This window comes from Anomalospiza imberbis, chromosome 13, assembly GCF_031753505.1.
Source record: "Anomalospiza imberbis isolate Cuckoo-Finch-1a 21T00152 chromosome 13, ASM3175350v1, whole genome shotgun sequence".
Taxonomy (NCBI): domain Eukaryota; kingdom Metazoa; phylum Chordata; class Aves; order Passeriformes; family Viduidae; genus Anomalospiza; species Anomalospiza imberbis.
In genome coordinates, this window is record NC_089693.1 from 16945677 (window position 1) to 16963981 (window position 18305).

General features: G+C 50.4%; 1 protein-coding gene, 1 long non-coding RNA gene and 1 other non-coding gene across 4 annotated transcripts; 2 read left to right on the top strand and 1 right to left on the bottom strand.

Moving 5' to 3' along the window:
- Positions 1-30: 30 nt before the first annotated feature.
- On the top strand, positions 31-104 carry TRNAI-AAU (transfer RNA isoleucine (anticodon AAU)). The gene has a single exon. It is a non-coding gene; the product is annotated as a tRNA-Ile (tRNA).
- Positions 73-8816, top strand: LOC137482065 (uncharacterized). The gene is made up of 2 exons (XR_011003865.1): positions 73-400; positions 2154-8816. It is a non-coding gene; the product is annotated as an uncharacterized lncRNA (long non-coding RNA).
- LOC137482064 (mitotic-spindle organizing protein 2B-like) lies at positions 2584-11461 on the bottom strand. Of its 2 annotated transcripts, none has more exons than XM_068204229.1 (3): positions 11284-11458; positions 11052-11194; positions 2584-2857 (listed from the first exon to the last, which is right to left on the bottom strand). In XM_068204229.1, exons 1-3 carry the CDS (start codon positions 11427-11429, stop codon positions 2697-2699), a joined length of 450 nt encoding a protein of 149 aa, XP_068060330.1. In that variant the 5' UTR covers positions 11430-11458; the 3' UTR covers positions 2584-2696. The 2 variants fall into 2 exon arrangements, with proteins under 2 accessions (XP_068060330.1, XP_068060331.1); XM_068204230.1 differs by lacking the exon at positions 2584-2857 and adding an exon at positions 4599-4679 and having other exon boundaries at positions 11284-11461.
- Between the last annotated feature and the right edge of the window lie 6844 nt (positions 11462-18305).

An 18305-nucleotide genomic window follows, 5' to 3' on the forward strand; every position in this document is an offset into this window, starting at 1 on the left:
TAGATGGCGGCTCAGGGAGGCTACCAGTGAGGCCGGTTAGCTCAGTTGGTTAGAGCGTGGTGCTAATAACGCCAAGGTCGCGGGTTCGATCCCCGTACGGGCCATCCTAGCTTTTCACGACTGTCAATTTTTTTTTTTAACGTCCGGTCCTGCCTTTTTTGGCAATGATGGTTCAGGGAAACAATCTGTAGGAAAACAGGGATCCTCCCTGTGCTGCTCAGCCCTGGCAGATGGTCCACTGGGAGAGCTTCTAGGCTCTCCCCGTGTTTTCCCTACTCCTCCTTTTGCAGGTGTTCATTCCAGTTAAGGATAAACTTCACTGGTGCTCGTGGCAGGTGCACTGTCTCCAGCAGCCCTCCAGACCTGGGACTGACCTCAGCTGTGCCATGGCTGGATTCAGGTGTGCAGCACTATCCATTGCACCTGCTGGTGCTGTGGAGGGGCTGAAGGTCAGACCTCGGCCAGCAAGGTTTATTGTGGCCATCTGAGGACAGATAAGAATCAGCTGGGGTACAGATGGAGCTTTGGTGGGCAGGCAGGGCAGTGCAGTCAGTTGTCATGAGAGAAGGACTGTTGGGGTCCCCCCCTTGCATCAGGATGCTGTGAGATTGAGAGCCCCCAGTTTATTGGGTGAGTGTTTGCACATTCTGTGTTACCCTTCTAAAATCTTGACAACTCTGAAGTCACTCAGGTAGTACAAACTCCACTTGACATCACTCATCTCTGTGCAAATATTGACAGAACTTTAATTAGTTTGATTTGCTTATCTGCTTTAACTGCTTTATAAGACAAATCTCATAAAATTATCTGTGGATTTTATAAGCCTCCTTGGCAATGCTACAGTCAACATTGCCCATTTAAATGGTGAATAATTGTGAGAAACCAGGTTTGCACAGGAAGTGCATCAGTCAGTGTCCTGTCCATGCACCTGATGAAGCACCCTAAGAGTGACAAATGTCCATGTCCCCCACTCTCAGCCACCAGCAAGGCTCATTGTGTAACCCCAGGAGGCACAGACTGTGTCTGTAATCCCAGACTGGCAGATGGGCATTAGATGACACCCAGGCCATCATATCCTTAGCCCTCTATTTTCCCACATTTATGGCTCTCCAAAACCACCTTGGTCCCTCCTTTTCCCCACTTTTCATTCCTCCCCTGAACATCCCATAAATCACAATCTGAAAATGCTCTTTCCTCATATCCTCCTGAAATTCCGAACAATGAAGGATGTGTCCCAGACCCATCCTTTGCCCCCGGTGAGGGACCAGATGTGACCTGCAGAGTGGCCCCATTCATCCTCTGGCTGGGAGCCACCTCTGAGCCCAGCAAGAGCCCTGGGAGAAGCTGGGACAGGGAATCCCTGGTATGGTGGAGGTTCCCAGGGCTACTCCACCTCCCCCTGCTTCATTCCAGGAGATGAGCTTTTAATCACATAACCTAATGCTGTCTCATGGGGTAGGAGGGTTCCCTGCAGCCCTGGCTGACCCTAACACCCCTCAAAAACACCCCACATCCTGCCCTGTCCCTTCCAGTCTCCCTGGAAACCTCAGGGGACCTACAGCCCCCAGGACATTGAGCTGAAGTGCCACAGAGGATAGCCCCTGCCCCAAGGTGCTGCACCCCAGCCAAGCCCCAGCTCCCAGCAGCACCTCCAGCTCTGCAGAGCCTGGAGGGAACAAGGCTGAGGTTATGAGAGGGGTTGAACATGTGGTGGGGGGTCACAGGGGCCAGGGAAGTGGCTCCAAGAAGGGATGTCAGGGCTGGAGTTGGAGCTCAGGCATGGGATGCAGCTCTGGGTTCTCAGGTGGGACCACCCATGAGCATTGATATTCTAGAATATCAACCTTCTTCCTCGGGTGCCACTTCACTCCAGGGCTTGATCCCCTGGGACTGCATCAAGCAGATCCCCACAGAGGCCATCTGCTCTCCTGATGCCCAGCATTGTGACCATAACTTGTGCCTGGCTACCTCCTCTCAGGCCTCTGAACTCCACCACCTCAGTTTTACCAAGGGGAGCAGCTGCACTTCATTATTTATCAGAGTAGGAGAAACCCAGACCTTGCAAATCTCATTTTAGCATTGAAGCAGGTAGATCTTGACTTTAGGAATCATCATCTAACTGTCACAGAATGGAGGCATTTTCCCCTAATTAGGGACATGGAATTCATCAACAGCCCCTGAGCTCCCAGAGCCATTAGGAGGCACCCTACTGCCTGGAGACCCTCTGGAACCATGTATGGTAACACCTGAGCTCCAAGAAACCCACTCACCTGTTTTAGGTACTTGTATGTGTCTTGCCCTAAGTGATGGAGCTGTTCCCTCCCTTATCTGGCACAACCTCCTCTTTTGACCTGGCTCCTGAGGCAAAGGGGGCTGTACTGTTTGTAAATGAATAATCACATCAGCATCACTGGGAGGACTGAACATGGGATTTCCCACGTTTGGGAGAGATCAATCTGGTTTCAGATATAGGTGCTGGAATGCCGTAAACAGGCACATGGTGAAACAGGGCAAGCCAAATGCAGGAACATTTCCTAGCAGTCTGTGTGGCCAAATCAGTTTTGGAAATAACCAACAGCTCTGTTTCCTGTATTACAAATCATGTTTTTAAGTTATACATACAACACAAGCAGCTTTAACAAGCACAATTTATAGACACTGTCAAGGACCAAAATCCATCTGTTCCAAGGCCTTATTTAGGTACTGTTGCCTCCCCCACTGCTCTTCCCAGAGGCTCCTGCCTTCTGCACGCGGCTCGCGCTTGGCTGTCGCGGCATCCTCTGGGCAGATCCTTCCCGGCTGCTTCTTTCGGCCAGAATCTGTGACCCACCGACAGCAGAGCTGGTTTTATTTCTCCCTGAATAAACAAATACATCCATTAGTTTTCACACCCCAACCCAAGGATCACCACACAGCAGCTAGCCACAAGCCTTCCCTCAGGAAACATGCAGGAGGCAAAATTCCATTAGATCTCACAAACATCTTCAGCATCCAGTGCAGAAAGCAAATTGGTGAATTCAGCCCAACAGGTATCGGTGCCACAGAAACCCAAAGAAGTCACAGTAGAAGCATTTTTAATTTTCATGAGGTTTAATCTACAAAGTAATCAACTACTTTGTTCCAGTCATTGCACACAGAACAGCAGCATAGCAAACGGCACTGCTGGAACATCAAGAGTTTCCAACACCTCGAGCTGGGATAAGTGAAAGGATGTGCCAGTGTCCACTGGTGTCTGAGACTGCTGCCACATCATCAGATCACACACACCTCTCTCCATATCACTTCTGTCACCTAGTGAGCAGATTTGGACTTCCTATCATTTTTTTTTAGGTTTTCAGGAACTCTGACTCTTACACAGGACTTCCAGATGTTTTTACTGAGTTCATGAGGTGAGAGTTCCACTCCTGGAGGCACAGCTGACGGGCTCTAAGAGGCAGAGTGGGAGCAGGGAGCAGCATTGGGTACAACAGTAGAAAATGAGAGAGGCAAGGGGCAACAGAGTGCTGTCAGAGGAGAGAGTGACAGACTCACTGTTGCTGACACAAATGTCAGGAGGGGATGAGGAACACTGTCCTGCCAGTCCCCCAGGTGAGAAGTAGGACTCACTTTAGGAAAGAGAATAAAAGGAACAGTATGTTCAAATTTTACTAAAGATGGCAACCTCCACGAAGCATCATAAAAATGAATAATAGCAATGAGAAAACAAAACAGGAATACAGTGGGCTGCAGTTACACACGTGCAATTGAAATGAAGAATGACATATTGGCAACCATTCACAGTGCAACTTGCATAATATCAACAGCTGCTCTACACTCTAGAGTCTCCATGGACATTATCTTGGGTCATCTGTGCTGTGGACAGTCCACAGTCACTTACCAGACCATCCTGTCTCCTTGGAGCCGCCGTCTGGGAACAGGACTCACATCAATACTACCAGTTAACACCTTGATGCACCAGAAAGACATCTAAGAACTTAGACAAACTAAGTAGGAGCAGGTGGCCATTATTAATCTGTAAAATTTGGGTGGCACAAAAATCCATTCACTTATCCCAGCCAAGTCAGGTGCTCTTGAAAAACTCTCTTCTTGTCAAGCACGGCAGTTTTGTGCCAGCAATCACCCTCCCAGGTCAGCCAACCAGCCTTGCCAGCTGTGCTGTAGCTCAGGCACTTTAAGCAGCTTCACTAAAGCAAGTGCTGCTCATGAAAGCAAACACACTGTGCAAAGGTAAGATGTGATCTCACAGTACTTGAGAAAAAAAGTGGCAGGAATAAAAGCATTATTCACCATGATGCTTTTAGCAATCCTGGAAATGTCCCAGATGTCCTCCCCCTTCTCACATGCATCTGTCTGCTGAGAGGGCAGGTCCTGAACCCCCTACAGCTCCAGCTGTGTGTACACACACACTGATACCCTCAAGCACTACTGGAGTCGGGCCCTCGATGTTCTGACCCGACCAAAACAACTTGGGGAGAAAGAGTCGTTTGACTGAAGAGAAGCTGGGCTCAAAGCACATGCCCTCCATCCCCCTAGCCTTGAAATCACAGTAAAACAAGCCAGTTAAACTGCATAAATACCCAGAATATTTTTGGAAGCCACCTGTGCAGACTCATGTACCAGACAAGGACAGCTTCTGAAGAGTGCAGGGACAGACATGGTTTGTGCTTCCCTCAGTTACACTATCAGAGATAACAGACTCAATTACCACAAAGCACAAAAGCACCTCAACGACCATAAACTCTCTGTAATTCAAGTACTACAGAGGAACAAAGGGATTTCACAGATATTTTCCTTGGTGACTGTCATGGTTTGACATTGGCCAGATGCTAGGCACCCACAAAAGCCATTCACTCAGGCAGAGTCCCTCACTTTTCTCTGAGAGCTCTATTGACTCTGATTTTTGAGTGTTTCTTTGGTAGGGTGGGAGGAAAGAATGAATTGTCACTCAGTTATAATTCAAACTTGTATCTTATTACTGTGCAACAGAATCACATGACAAATCTGGCATTTACAGTATTCTTCTAAATCCTTTTTCTTCTGTCAGGTCTTGCCTTGCAGAGCATGAAAAAGAGGGGGGGGAAAAGCTTGATAATCAGCCTGAAAAGACCTGTTGAAAAAATTATGCAGCATTTAGCTCGATGTCCAGCAGAGAGGAAAGCTCAGAGCCTCAGGTAACCCTGCAAACCTCCTGCAGGAAAAGTGTGACAGGAGAGAGACCTCCATGGCCATCTACTTCTTTTGGGACTAGAGCTACAGCAAGTTGGGACCATTCCAGCCTAGACTTTCTGCAATTTATTCCTGGGATAAGGAAGAACAAATAAAAGCTGTTTTTCTGCTGAAGTAGAAAAGACAACTTCACTACCCATCACCTGTATTTTAAGAGGTTCAACTTTTATTAATACTTCCTGGGAGAGGAAAGGTACAGGAACTTTTAACCAAGGCAATTTCAGCCATCCAAGAAAGCACAGTACAGCTGAGAATTGTTTTGTCAGTTCTAAAATAACTGACATAATAATTTCTGTACCAGAAGATAATAGAGGTCTATAAATTGAAGCTAGTTGGTTGCCTACAATACAGAAAAAATATTCATTTGGAATGTGAGGCTGGGGGAAGGGAGGGGAACAGTAACAACTTCACATCAGGAATTCTCTGTGCACAGAACTTGTCCCATGTATTTACCGTGTCCATCATTACACAAAACATGAATCAAGGCCTCTCATTCAAAAGGCTTAAACTCTATTGTTTATGGTAGGAAAAGCTGGGGGGAGTGAGAGTTGCAGATTAAGATCCAGAAGGCAACCTAACTGCTCCTCAGTGACTGTAGGAAATCCACTCATTGGAGTGGTATTGATGGAGTTCTGGAAAAAAACCCGAGTGTGAGCAACTAAGTAAGAAAACCATGAACAGGACTCTATTAGTCCTTTAATTAGTCCTATGTAAGTCACTAATAGGTCATTCTACAGCTCTTTTTTCAGAGAAGACATGCAGACCACAAAGTGTCTGGGAATATTTTCAGGTGCAAGGCACACATTGCCACCACTCAGACCCCATGGAGATATTTAATTTACAATTAAAGCATAATAGCCAGTATAACCCACAGGAAAATTCACTGTATGATGTATAAACCCCAGATTAAATAAATGTAAGATAAATCCTTTGCATCTCCAAGGGGATTCCCTCTGCCATATCAGAGCTTTACACAGAATTCTCCTTGTCAGCATTATCTTTATCTCCTTAATACAGAAGTCTACACTACAAATCCCACATCAAGGTGAACCCTGAGATAACTCAAGGCTGAGCGGAAAAGTAATGCAAAGCAGATGGCATGGCCAGCCAGCAGCACCCAAAAGTGCTGACAGTCACCACTCCAAAAGGCTGGTCACAGCTAAAGACAGACTGCACAAAGGGAAAGAAACAAGTGAGAAAAAGGGATAAACAGGGAAGGATAAAAACCCACAAAGATGGCAAGCAGAACACACAAGAAGGACAAAGTTGGCAACAAGCCGTGTAATACACTGAGAAATAGTTACAAAAAACTGAACAGCAACACTTACAATTCTGAGGCCTTGACTGTATCTAAGTATTTACACAGAAATAAAGTAGTTAAAAATGCAGAGGCAGAAAAGGACTTGTGACTGTCCACAGCGTATTTTTCCACACAGACCATAAAAACTGACCATGTAAACCTTTGACAGAGCCCATGGCTGGTGATGAGCTCAGTGTTTTTTTCCAACAGGCACTGGAATTTGTGAGAGTTTCCCTGGGCAGGAGAGCGTTCTGACCCCTGCTATGTACAACTCCTTTCTTCCTGTGCCAATTAGTTCCTTGCAGCCCTAAAATCCACACACCAAGTGATAAGGCCCACAAAGGAGACACGTTTTGAAAAGCAAGCTCATGTTAACAACACAGTCAGAAGAGAAATTAGCTGGGGCAAAGCTTCCGGAAGTAATTTTATGGGAAGACATTCTTTCTGGGGAAGTGAGGAATGTGAAAAAAGAGGTTGGAGTGCAAAGAGTGAGAGAAGCATCAAAGACTATTCATCAGCCTAAAAAAAGAGCAGGGCATTGACATATGCATGTGTATAGAGGTAGAAAACTGCAGGGGAACCAGCAGGGACTTGCGGGTTGGCTGATGTAAACAGAAAGCACAAAGATAGTATGTGAGAAAATGGGATACTTAATTACACACATGTCTAGTCTAGGCCGAACTCAACACCACTGTCCTTAACAGAACCCTCCCCCTCACACACAGAGAAAGGATACTTGGGAAATTCTATTTCAATACAGCACTTTGCCTCCCAAATGAAATACTGAGGGACCATTTTGAATGTAGCTCAAATTAAGCTGCCAGATGGATGCTCCAATACCCACACACAGCAATTTGCAGGCAGCTGTCATGGATTCAGTTACCAGCCAACAGAGAACGTCATGGCTGTGTTCTCTGGGAAAATACAGAGCTACTAATTTCAGACTCCCTAATGCTTCATCAGCACAAAAGCTGAAATAACTACAGGCATCCCCCACCACCAACAGTGCTGATCAGAACTGCTGCATCAGCCTTATTTTAGCTGTATTTTAAAGCCTCCCTGCACCATGATATGCTGGGAAGTCTAAGCCAGGATCTCATTACTGATACAAATGGAGCAGAGCAGGCTTGGGTGAGACCAGGACTCCTTCAGCACTTGTCTGCCTCCTGACAGGGGAGGGAGTGCAGGGGCTGAGCTGAAAGGCACAAAGCAGCTTGAGAAGCTTGCACAGGACAATTGCTGTTCTTGTCACAAGCACAGAGCTTGAGCTTTAACCACACAAACAAGTCCCAGCAATGCAGAAGAGGCATCTCCCCCAGCAAATGCCTGGTCCTGCATGGAAGCTGCACCATCCTCTTCTTAAATGGAAGCAGCATCTTCCAACAAGAGATTGCAGATCCAACACCAGGCAGCACTTAGGTTCGTTCTCCCTCTTTACAGCAGCTCCTAAAGGGAAAGGAGGCAAGGCAAGGCAAACCCAACAGTCCTGCAGAACAGATCCAGCCCAGAGGCCACCCCCAGACACCCTATTAACACTTACCCAACTCCTGAAGGATGGACTTGGACTGTGCCCAGAATGAGAAAGCTCAGTGAAAGTGAAGTGATTATTTTTCAAGTTGAAGGATGGTAAGTTTAGATCAGGTATTGAGAAGAAATTCTCCCCTGTGAGGGTGGTGAGGCCCTGGCACAGGGTGCCCAGAGAAGCTGTGGCTGCCCCATCCCTCGAAGTGTCCAAGGCCAGGCTGGACGGGGCTTGGAGCAAGCTGGGACAGTGGAAGGTGTCTCTGACCATGGCAGGGGTTGGAATGAGATGAGCTTTAAGGGCCCTTCCAACCCCAACCATTCTCTGATTCTGTGATCCTTACAAGGAGGACTGGAAAAAATACATCCTTCACATTAACAGGATCTTACCAGCACTTCTTAAACTCACAGAAATTAAAACATGCACCTAAAGTTGTGATAAGCCCCTGCTTAAATTCTGCCTAAAGCATTTTCTGAGCACTAGCTTTTCAATGACAATTTTATTCACAAAGGAATTAGCTGATGTCAGTGGGTGCTGTGTGACAGCAAAGTCACCTGGGCTGGCAGAAACTAAAGAGAGAAGCTTTCATTCAAAGTGAGTTAGGGCTCTAATTTAACATAAGCTTACAGAAAATAAAAAACCTGACAGAGCTGGGAAGATCAAGCCTTCTGACAAGGTACAGAAGTGCTGTCCATTGCAATTTGGTCAGGGATGAATGTGAAAAGAAAGAGGAGGCCCAAGTGCCTCTTCATCACCATTACCAAGCAACAGCTTGCAAAGAGGGCAAATCCAACCTTAGCATTTAATGTTTGAGCACATCTGCAGCAAAACTGTGGCTTGATGGACACAATCTTCCTGTTTCAGCAATTCCAGTGCACTAACTTGCACCAAGGACATATTTTAACTTTGGGAAATAAGGCAGCAATTGGCCAAACTAGCCACTGAAAGCCAAACTAATACCAGAAATATTTACCACAAGCAACACCATCTTTCCCTGAACCTCACTACACTTTCCCTTTGGTTCCAAGGGCTTGTCCCAGAGCACTCCAGGATATAAACATATCAGTCTTAAAGGGATACTACAAAGAGAAAAGCCTGACTGGACACACTAGGACTGAAATCTGAGTCAGACCAGGAGATGCTCTACTAAAGATGCAGAACAGGCACCAAATTAAGCTCTCAAGACAACTACTAACTCCTGCAGTCTCAGCCTCTCTAAGATGCCTGCAGCAGGGTGGTAAAAGGCAACAATTAAGCACATAGCAACTCTACCTCAGGGCTTCTGGCTTTCCCTCTCGAGAAATTTAATGCTGATTAAAAAACAAATGGCCATTGGTCTGTCTCAAACCCTGAGCGAGCCGACTACTAGCTAAAATGAGCTCATAGCTGTAGCTCAGTGCTAGAAAAAAAAACTCTCTTGTCCAGAAAGTACCCCTTAAAGAGCATACACGAGAGAACAAAAGCTGCTCCACATTACAGACAGACAGGAACAAAAACCTCAGCAACATTCCTTCGTAGTTAGAGTAGCCTGTAACAGATGGGGCAGCAACAGAGGAGAGAGAGCAAAATTTAACAGCATCCTTTGTTCCAAATCTCTGCTCTTTTGGGATATTTCCTCTTAATGTGGTACCAGAATAGCTCACTGCTTCACACTTGACAAAAATCCAAGTGCTGTACCTCTCCCATTTTGTCTAGGAAAAAGTACTCAGCAGGTGTCTGTCCTCCCTTGCCCCTGTGCATATTCAGAGTCACTTCTCAGTCACTTGTGAGGCTGTTCTCTTCAGCACAACCACCTCCTCTACAGGGAATTCTGAACCAGGAGCATCTCCTGAGAAAGGGAAAACTCTTCATGGTGAGTCCAAGGAGCCCTGGACACTTTACCCACACACTCTATTTGAGCTTCAGCAAACTTCCTGGTTCCCCTCAGCTGCTCAGAGAGGGGATTCACCTTGAGTTTTGCCATTATGAAGGCACCAGATTGTGGCATAACTCCTTTATCCCAAAAGTGACTGCTTTTCAAATTAACCCCCCTCTCAACTTCACTTTCGACACAACTTGCAAGCACAGCCAGGAGAATAAACATGCCCAACCACCACCACTGCCCCTTTCTGACACAGTTTTGAGCACAAGAGAAATGAACTTTTCCACTGTGAATCCAGGCTTAGTGACAGCAGACTTATTTTAGTCACTTATTTTTAAACCTTTTGGAAGTAATCCACAGAGTTGGTGAGCCAAAAGTCACTTCAGGGAGTAAACAGAAATTTTATTAGAACCGGTTAGGAATAAAATAAAATTATATATATATGGCACAAATTCAGAGCTATGGTTGTTACTGTCCATGGACATTAGAATATTAAGGAGAGATAAATGCATTCAAAAGCAGTAACTGCTTTAGCTGACAGTCCCCCACAGCCTTCTACTTCATCTCCCCAAACAAACAAATGCCATCGCTGGAGGATGGAAACCGCTGGGTGCGTGTTAGAAGCCCCCACGCACAAGGGGGGATAGAGTAAAGGAAGCAACACAGCTCTCCTCCTTTTCCAGAGATTCCTCATGGCCCGGAAACTTTAACTTTTTTTGAGTTAAATACAAACAAAGCAGTATTGAGTAATACTGTAGGTTAAAGTGTTTTTTTCTGTTAAGGGCTTGGCGAGCAGAGCCTGGAGGCTACAAAACGCAGCACAAGTACTGCAGCAGCCTCCCCCCCGGCCCCCTCGCTGCCTGAAACCCATGAGCGTTAAGACAAACAGGGCTCGGGCCGGGCCGGGGCTCACACGGAGCGGGCCCCTCGGGCCGAGGCGCCGCCGGGGCTGGGCCGAGCGGCCCGCGGGCCCCTTCCCGCGGCGGCCCGGGCGCGGGGCAGCGCCAGGCGCGCTCCGGGCCGCGGCGGCCGCAGCGCGGGGCCGGGCGGCGGCGGGCTCCGGCCGTGCTCGGGGCGCTCTGCGCGGGAACCGCCCGGGGAAGGGCCCCGCCCGCCCCGCTCCGCCCCCGCCCGCCGCGTACCTCGGCTGTCGGCGGGGATCGGCGCCGGCGCGGCGGGGCCGCTCTCGGCTGCCGGCGGGAGCCGCTGCCCGGCGCACATCGACTTCAGCACCTGGAACACGGCGAGCGGCGCCACGTTCATGCGCAGCAGGTCCAGCAGCACCCTGCGGGGGGGACACCGGCACCGGGAGCGCCCGTCAGAGGGGACTCCGGCGTCACCGGCGGCTCCCGCGGGGGCGCCCCCACCGCTCACCGGAACACCTCCGGGTCCAGCCCGCTGCCCGCCGCCTGCGCCAGTTCGAACAGCTCCGCCTCCTCCGCGCTCAGCAGCTGCTTCCGCCGCAGCCGCGTCTCCGCCATCGGCGCCGGTGCCGCCATTCCCGCCGTCCCCTCCGACATGGCTGGGCGGCCACGCCCCCGGCGGCCCACGTCCCCTCACACCAGGCCACGCCCCCACACTGGTCGGGCAATGGCTCCGCCCCCGCCAGTCCGGCCCTGTTGCTCCCGGCGCGGCCGGCAGGTGGCAGCAGCTCCCCAGCCGCGCCCCCGGCAACGGGGCCCTGCATGGAGCGGCCGCAGCGCCCGCGGTGTGCGCTGTGAGGTGTGAGCTGTGCGGTGTGCGGTGTGAGCTGTGCGCTGTGAGGTGTGCGGTGTGAGCTGTGCGGTGTGGACTGTGAGCTGTGCGCTGTGAGGTGTGAGCTGTGCGGTGTGCGGTGTGAGCTGTGCGGTGTGGACTGTGAGCTGTGCGGTGTGAACTGTGCGGTGTGGACTGTGAGCTGTGCGGTGTGAGCTGTGCGGTGTGGACTGTGAGCTGTGCGGTGTGAGCTGTGCGGTGTGCGCTGTGAGGTGTGAGCTGTGCGGTGTGGACTGTGAGCTGTGCGGTGTGAGCTGTGCGGTGTGCGCTGTGAGGTGTGAGCTGTGCGGTGTGAACTGTGCGGTGTGCGCTGTGAGGTGTGTGCTGTGCGCTGTGAGCTGTGCGCTGTGAGCTGTGCGCTGTGAGCTGTGCGGTGTGAACTGTGAGGTGTGAGGTGTGCGGTGTGAACTGTGAGCTGTGCGCTGTGAGGTGTGCGCTGTGAGCTGTGCGCTGTGAGGTGTGTGGAGTCCGCTGTGCGGAGTCCGCTGTGCGGTGTCCGCTGTGCGGTGTCCGCTGTGCGGTGTCCGCTGTGCGGAGTCCGCTGTGCGGTGTCCGCTGTGCAGTGTCCCGTATCTGCCCGCTGCCCTCCACGTGGTCTCCCCGCGGGCGCCTCCGCTCCAGAGCAGGGCAGGACCCAGCAGGGGCCGCTGAGCGCACAAAGGGCAGTGCGGCAGTTTCGGCTGCGGAGGTGCCCTGGGGACCCGTGGAGCTACAGAGAACCCGTGTTCTTAGGCCCAGCTGTCCCCTGGGCTGGGCGGCAGCTCTCTCCAACATGCTGCAGTCCCCGAGCCCAGAGAGCATCTGGGGAGCCTGGGGGAGAAAACAGGAAATTTGGGTCTTGTGTCACACCGCAGAGAAGAGCAGGCAAACCGAGATTGAAATTCCTCTATCTAAATGGAAATGAGCTGCTGCCATCAGGGAAGGATGGTCCGTCACCGCTGCCCCGGCCCAGCACACACAGGCCCCGGAGCTGTGCTGTTAATAGAGAGCAGAGCAGAGGGGTCACTGCGTCCCCCCGGCATTGCCGTGACAGACCCCATCCCATCCCTACACCAAGCCACAGGAGAAAGATGCTCCCACTCCACATCCCAAGCAACCTGTGAGTCTGTCAGAAGGTGACCCGACCTTGTACCCTGATGGCCAGGCTGACAAACAGGCATTTACTGCAGAAGCCAAGACAGGAGTGACATGGATGATGATAAAAGAAGGATCTTGCTCTTTATGGCCCAAAGCAGGACCAGCCCAGCAAGAACAATTATTGCTGTGTTTTGAGTGGGAGCAGCTGCTGCCAGCACGACTGACTGTGCTGTCTGTGGGGCTGCCAGTGCCGAAGCCACAGAGCCTGAGATTGTCCCAACAGCTGGACTTTCAGAGGCACCCTCCGCTGAGCAGGGAGTGCAGGGTCTGTGATGCAGGGGGACTGAAAAACACCCCTGTGCTTGATCTCTTGCCTGTTCTGGTATATGATGTGCCACTTCCTTTGGGACAGGCTGGAAGTTGAGTGCAAATGCAAGAGCCCTTGTTGTGTGGGTGGTGCAGTCTTCAGACTTGGTCCCACATGGACTACCTCCCCCAGCCTGAGAGCTCAGCTACACCTCACAGCAGAAGAAAGTGAGATGCTTTTTAGCTCACCCCTTCTCTGGAAAAAATAAAAAATAATAATAAAAAAAAAGAAAACCAGGAACTGCCTTCTGTACAACAAACTGGAAAAGTTTCAGCATGTACCTCCCTCCTTCCCAGCCCCAGTCTGTTCCAGCTGGCAGCTCTCCCTGTGTGCCATGGTCAGTAGCATCTCAAACAGGGCTGGAGACCTTCCCAGGGCAAAGGACAGGAGACTCTGTCCGTCCCATGTTTCCTTCATAGGTCACGGTTGTGTCACACCTTCCCCACATTTCTTGGTGTAAGCCTGGATGGGCCTAGTCTGCAACTTGGAGTGACAACCCTCTCCTCTGGACTTCAAGGTTTTCTCTGAAGCATTTCTGGGGGCTCTGTTACCTCAGGTTCTCCCTTTTGCTCTCCCAATCCAACAGGTCAGTAGAGGAAGTCCTTGGGAACCCATAAACTTCCCCTGAGAAGGCCTCAGTTACTGGAGCTGCATTCTGGGTGGCACCTGGGACTCTGGCTTAAATGACAATGAGCAGGACCCTGGGTCTTGCAGCCCACCAGACATTCTCCATTACCTCTGGCAGGACTTTAAAACCCAACCACCACTCAGTCCATGGTTTCCAGAGAACGACGAGCCAGGACAGCCCAGGATGTCGATGCCAGGCTGCATCTCAGCCCTTGCAGGACATGTTTAAAGAGGGGCTGAGCAGATGGGGGCAGAGGAGGCTCCGACAGCCTGCATGTGAGGAAGGAAAAGAGAGCTAGGTGCAGCAGAGAGCCTGCAATCCTTGGAGTGAGTTACCAGAAAGAGCTGTGGGTTGCTCAGACATGGCCCTACATGGAGGCAAAGCGATGCTGAGGCTTCCCTGCCCACCAGGGCACGCTGTGCACGGTCAGGGCGAGCACACCAGAGCCAGGCTGTGCCTGTGAAGAGGTAACCGCGGCAGGAGCTGCAACGCTGCGCTCGGGCAGTAAATCCCAGCGCACTGTGGATGCACAGCAAGGCACGGGATGGGGAGAGGGGACATGCAGCAAGCCTGCCAGTCCCACACAGGCAGTCAGGGCTTGCTATTTATTGGAGAACACATATGTTCATGCTGGAAATTAAGAGAAAGACTGGGGGCTGTGCAGGTAATCAAGCTGAGCGGGATAGGAAGGACAGAGAATGCCCGAGGTACAACCACTGGCTGAGGACACACTGTGAATGCATGAGATGAGGGTCAGAATGACATCAGGGAGGGAAGGAGCAAGGTCACCTCCCTACGAAAGAAGGGCCAGGCTTAAGAAAACCTGGATATGGCTCAAATCTCAAACAAATGCAGCAAATGTGCCTACCATATCCAGAAAATGGAAAAGAGGGATTCAAATGTATCTGGACTTTTGTATCTGTCTGAGGCTTTTTGGAAGAAAACCCAGCTCCCAGATAGAAAAGCAAATGCAAACAGAATTTATCACAGATACATTGTCTCAGGATAAGGTAATGATTTCTCTTTGATAATTAACTTTGACAAAGTGATACAGAGCATTGTAGTAGAATGTGTCCCTGCCCATGACAGAGGGCTGGAATAAGATGAGCTTTAAGGTGCCTTCCAACCCAAACCAATTTATGATTCTATGCTTTTATGATAATTTAGCCTGGTTAGATTTAAGGAAGAAGTTTGATTTGCACCCAGTATGAAGCAGTTTCCAATGCTGGAAGTCATGGGTATGGATTTAACAAGAGGAGGAACCAGCTAATCAAGTAAAATGCTGGGCTATGTTAAAGGGATGTCTCTGAGCAGCTTCCAGCACTGCTCCCCATCTCAGTCTTGGGGATAATAGCAAGAAATGCAGGGCTGGTAGTGTGGAATTATCATGCCTAGGATGTTTTGGGGAGGGACACAGCCACACCACTAGCAAGGCACTGGGATGGTCTCACCTGGAAGATCATGGAGTCCTGGGTTTGGGTCAGAAGGTCATCTAGTCCAACCTCCTATTGTGAGCAGGGACATCTTTAATTTGATCAGGTTGCTCCAAGCCCCGTCCAACCTGGCCTTGAACGTTTCCACACATGAGACTTCCATCACCTCTTTGAGCAACCTGCATCAGGGTTTTACCACCCACACTGTAAAATCCTTGTATCTAATCTAAATTGATGTCCCTTTTAGCTTAAAACAATTTCCCGTGCCTGAGCATGGTGGTTTGGAGACAGGCCTCCAAAACTGTGCACGAAAAATGACAGAACTACTCACAGGTGTAGGCTCAAAATTAGGTGGAGGCATCCAAGCAAAGATGTTGTGGGACAATTTCCAAACAGGATACCAGGAGCAAGTAAGTGGTTTGGAAGGATGCTGGGAACCATTCTGAAGGGACTGGGTGACAGAGGTCTCCAAGTCAGAAGCTGAAACTTGACCTTTGGGTCAAATATTTGGTCTTTAGGAAAAGATTAGAGATGAGGCATTCAGCTGGGCCATGTGTGTACCACTGCACATGTGTGCTATGTATGTGCTACCCCGCACATTCCAATGGCAGCCTGAAGGGATTGGGAGCAAACTTCTCTCCTCTGCTCTAAACTCTGGCAGCTGAGCTGTTATCTGATCCTCCTGTAGATTGCTGTGGTTGGAGGCAAAACACAGCGCACAGCATTCTCTCAGGGAGACTCAAGTAACTTAAGCATCCCTGCTAGGGCTGGGGTTTCAAACTAATCACTAGGCTTGGGCTTCAAGGAACTTCTCCAGGCCAGAGGGGTAGAAGGGGGCATGGATGACATGGTGAGGGTTTAACCCAACCCCACAAGGCTCAGTTGCTGGTCCTCTCCAACCGCTGAGGTACTTAGGAGCCTTGATGACTTGTGCTGGGATGGGTGATGTGAGGCTTGGCACTAACCAAAGGGCTTAATTTCTAGCAGGTGGGAGACATTAGGGACAGAATTCAGTGAACACAGCCCACCTTCCCGGATGGTCAAGCTCCTATTCTGCCCTGTATCAGCCTTTTGTCCCTCTTGGTTGCCTCCATCCTGCAAAACTACATGTTTTCACAGAATCATAGAATGGTTTGGGTTGGAAAGGACCTTAAAGCTCATCTTGTTCCAATCCCCTGCCATGGGCAGGTTGCTGCAAGCCCCACCCATCCTGGCCTGGAACACTTCCAGGGATGGGGCACCTACAGCTGGGCAACCTGTGCCAGGGCCTCACCACCCTCTCAGCCAAGAATTTCTTCTTATCTCATCTAAACCTGGCCTCTCTCAGTTTGAAACCATTTCCCCTTGTCCTATCACTCCAGGCCCTTGTCCAAAGTCCCTCTCCAGCTCTCTTGGAGACCCTGAGGATACTGGTAGGGGCTTTAAGGTCTCCCTGGAGTCTTGTCCTCTCCAGGCTTAACAGCCTGAACTCCTCCAGCCTGTCTTCATGGGAGACAGCCCTGTGAGCATCATTTTGGTCAGTGAAGTGCTGTGCAGGGGTAACACAGCCCCAGGCTGACCCACAACCAGGCAGAGTGGCACGAGGCCAGGGCTGCACCAGCTCAGCCCTGACACGGTGCACAAGCTGTTCCCAGCAGTGCTAATCCAATTACAAAACAAACTTCCTTCCCCCATTATCAGGAGCTGCAGTTGCTAAACCAGCCCTGTGATTATGGAGGGCTTTGTGAGGGACTAGCAATGAATGACAGAGCTGTTCCACACACTGGGAGAAGGGATACAGAACACAGGCAGCTGGGAGGACATGGGGCATTGCTGGGACAAGTGGATTAGGAACTATTACAAACAAAGGTCTTTGGTCTAACTTTGTACTCCCAAAAGGGTTAACCTTAAAGCCACATAAGGTTGTTCACGGCCTTTTCCCTCCTGGGGATTAGCATCCTCATGAATAGGGATCCCTGTCACCTCTCAAGCCCCATTGGATGCCTGCCCTCACCCACCCCATTCCCAAACAATGCTCACTTCAGTCACTTCAGGATGGCAAAGGCAGCACTAAAATATCCTTTCAAGAGAAATTCAGTTCCAATTTTCTGGGGAGCTGCTGTTCACCTCCCACCACCGAGGATGCTGGAACTGGAGTAATATATTTTTTGTGGTCAAGACAAAAGAAGGGGTTATCTCCCTTTATTTGGCATTGGTGAGACCACACCTGGATACTGTTTCCAAGTACATGAAGAGAGGAAGAGAGTCCTGCCTGAGGATGGTAGGGGGCAGAACAAGGGAGTTTCACTTCTTTAGCCTGGAGAAGAAATGGCTCAGGAGAGATGCAATTCCCACAACAACGACCAAGAGCCATTTTGCTGAAACACTTGGACACACACAGCCCAGCTGCAGGGCAGTCCTGCTGGTCCATGACTGGTTCTGGGCAGCTGGTGCAATGCACACAGGTCTCCTTCCTCTCACCCCTGTGCTCAGCAGGGATGCTCCTGAGATGGAGCCAGGCTGCTTGAGCAGGATTTCACCATAAGGCTGCACAGCCAGCACTGGCTTCCAGGCAGTTTACTCCCTGCCACAGCTCCTCAGGAAAAGAGTCCCACACTATGTGGAGAACTGCATGGACACAAGAAGCCTCTTTTTTCCCACCCACAGCTTGCAAGAAGGCAGAGGACCCCCCATGATGAGCTCTTCACTGGAGCCATCAGGGCACAGTGGGGCTGCTCAGTGGCGCTTAAAACCTTCTAAGTGCAGAAAGGGCACCCAGCAGCATCGCTGCAGATTTCTGCATCTCCAGCCCTTCCCGCAGGCTCTGGGAGAAAAGCCCTCCCACTGGAGTCACCTCCATCCCCACTGGACAAAATGCCTCCCTGGGATGGAGAGAGGCAGCCAGAGCTGCCAGCAGCCAAGCGGGCTGTAAGGAGACACCGGCCAGCTCAATCTGCTGCCTTTTAAGGAGCGGCAGAGGCTGAGGCATCCTGGACCAACCCACCACATTTCTGCAGCTCCCAAACACAGGGTGCACTCACAGACCACGCTGGCCATGACCCATGGCCCTCACAGCAGCTCAAAACTGTGCAGGGCAGCCAGGACAGCCATCTCTCAGCTAAGATCAAGTCTGAAAAACCCCAAAGCCCTGGATGGC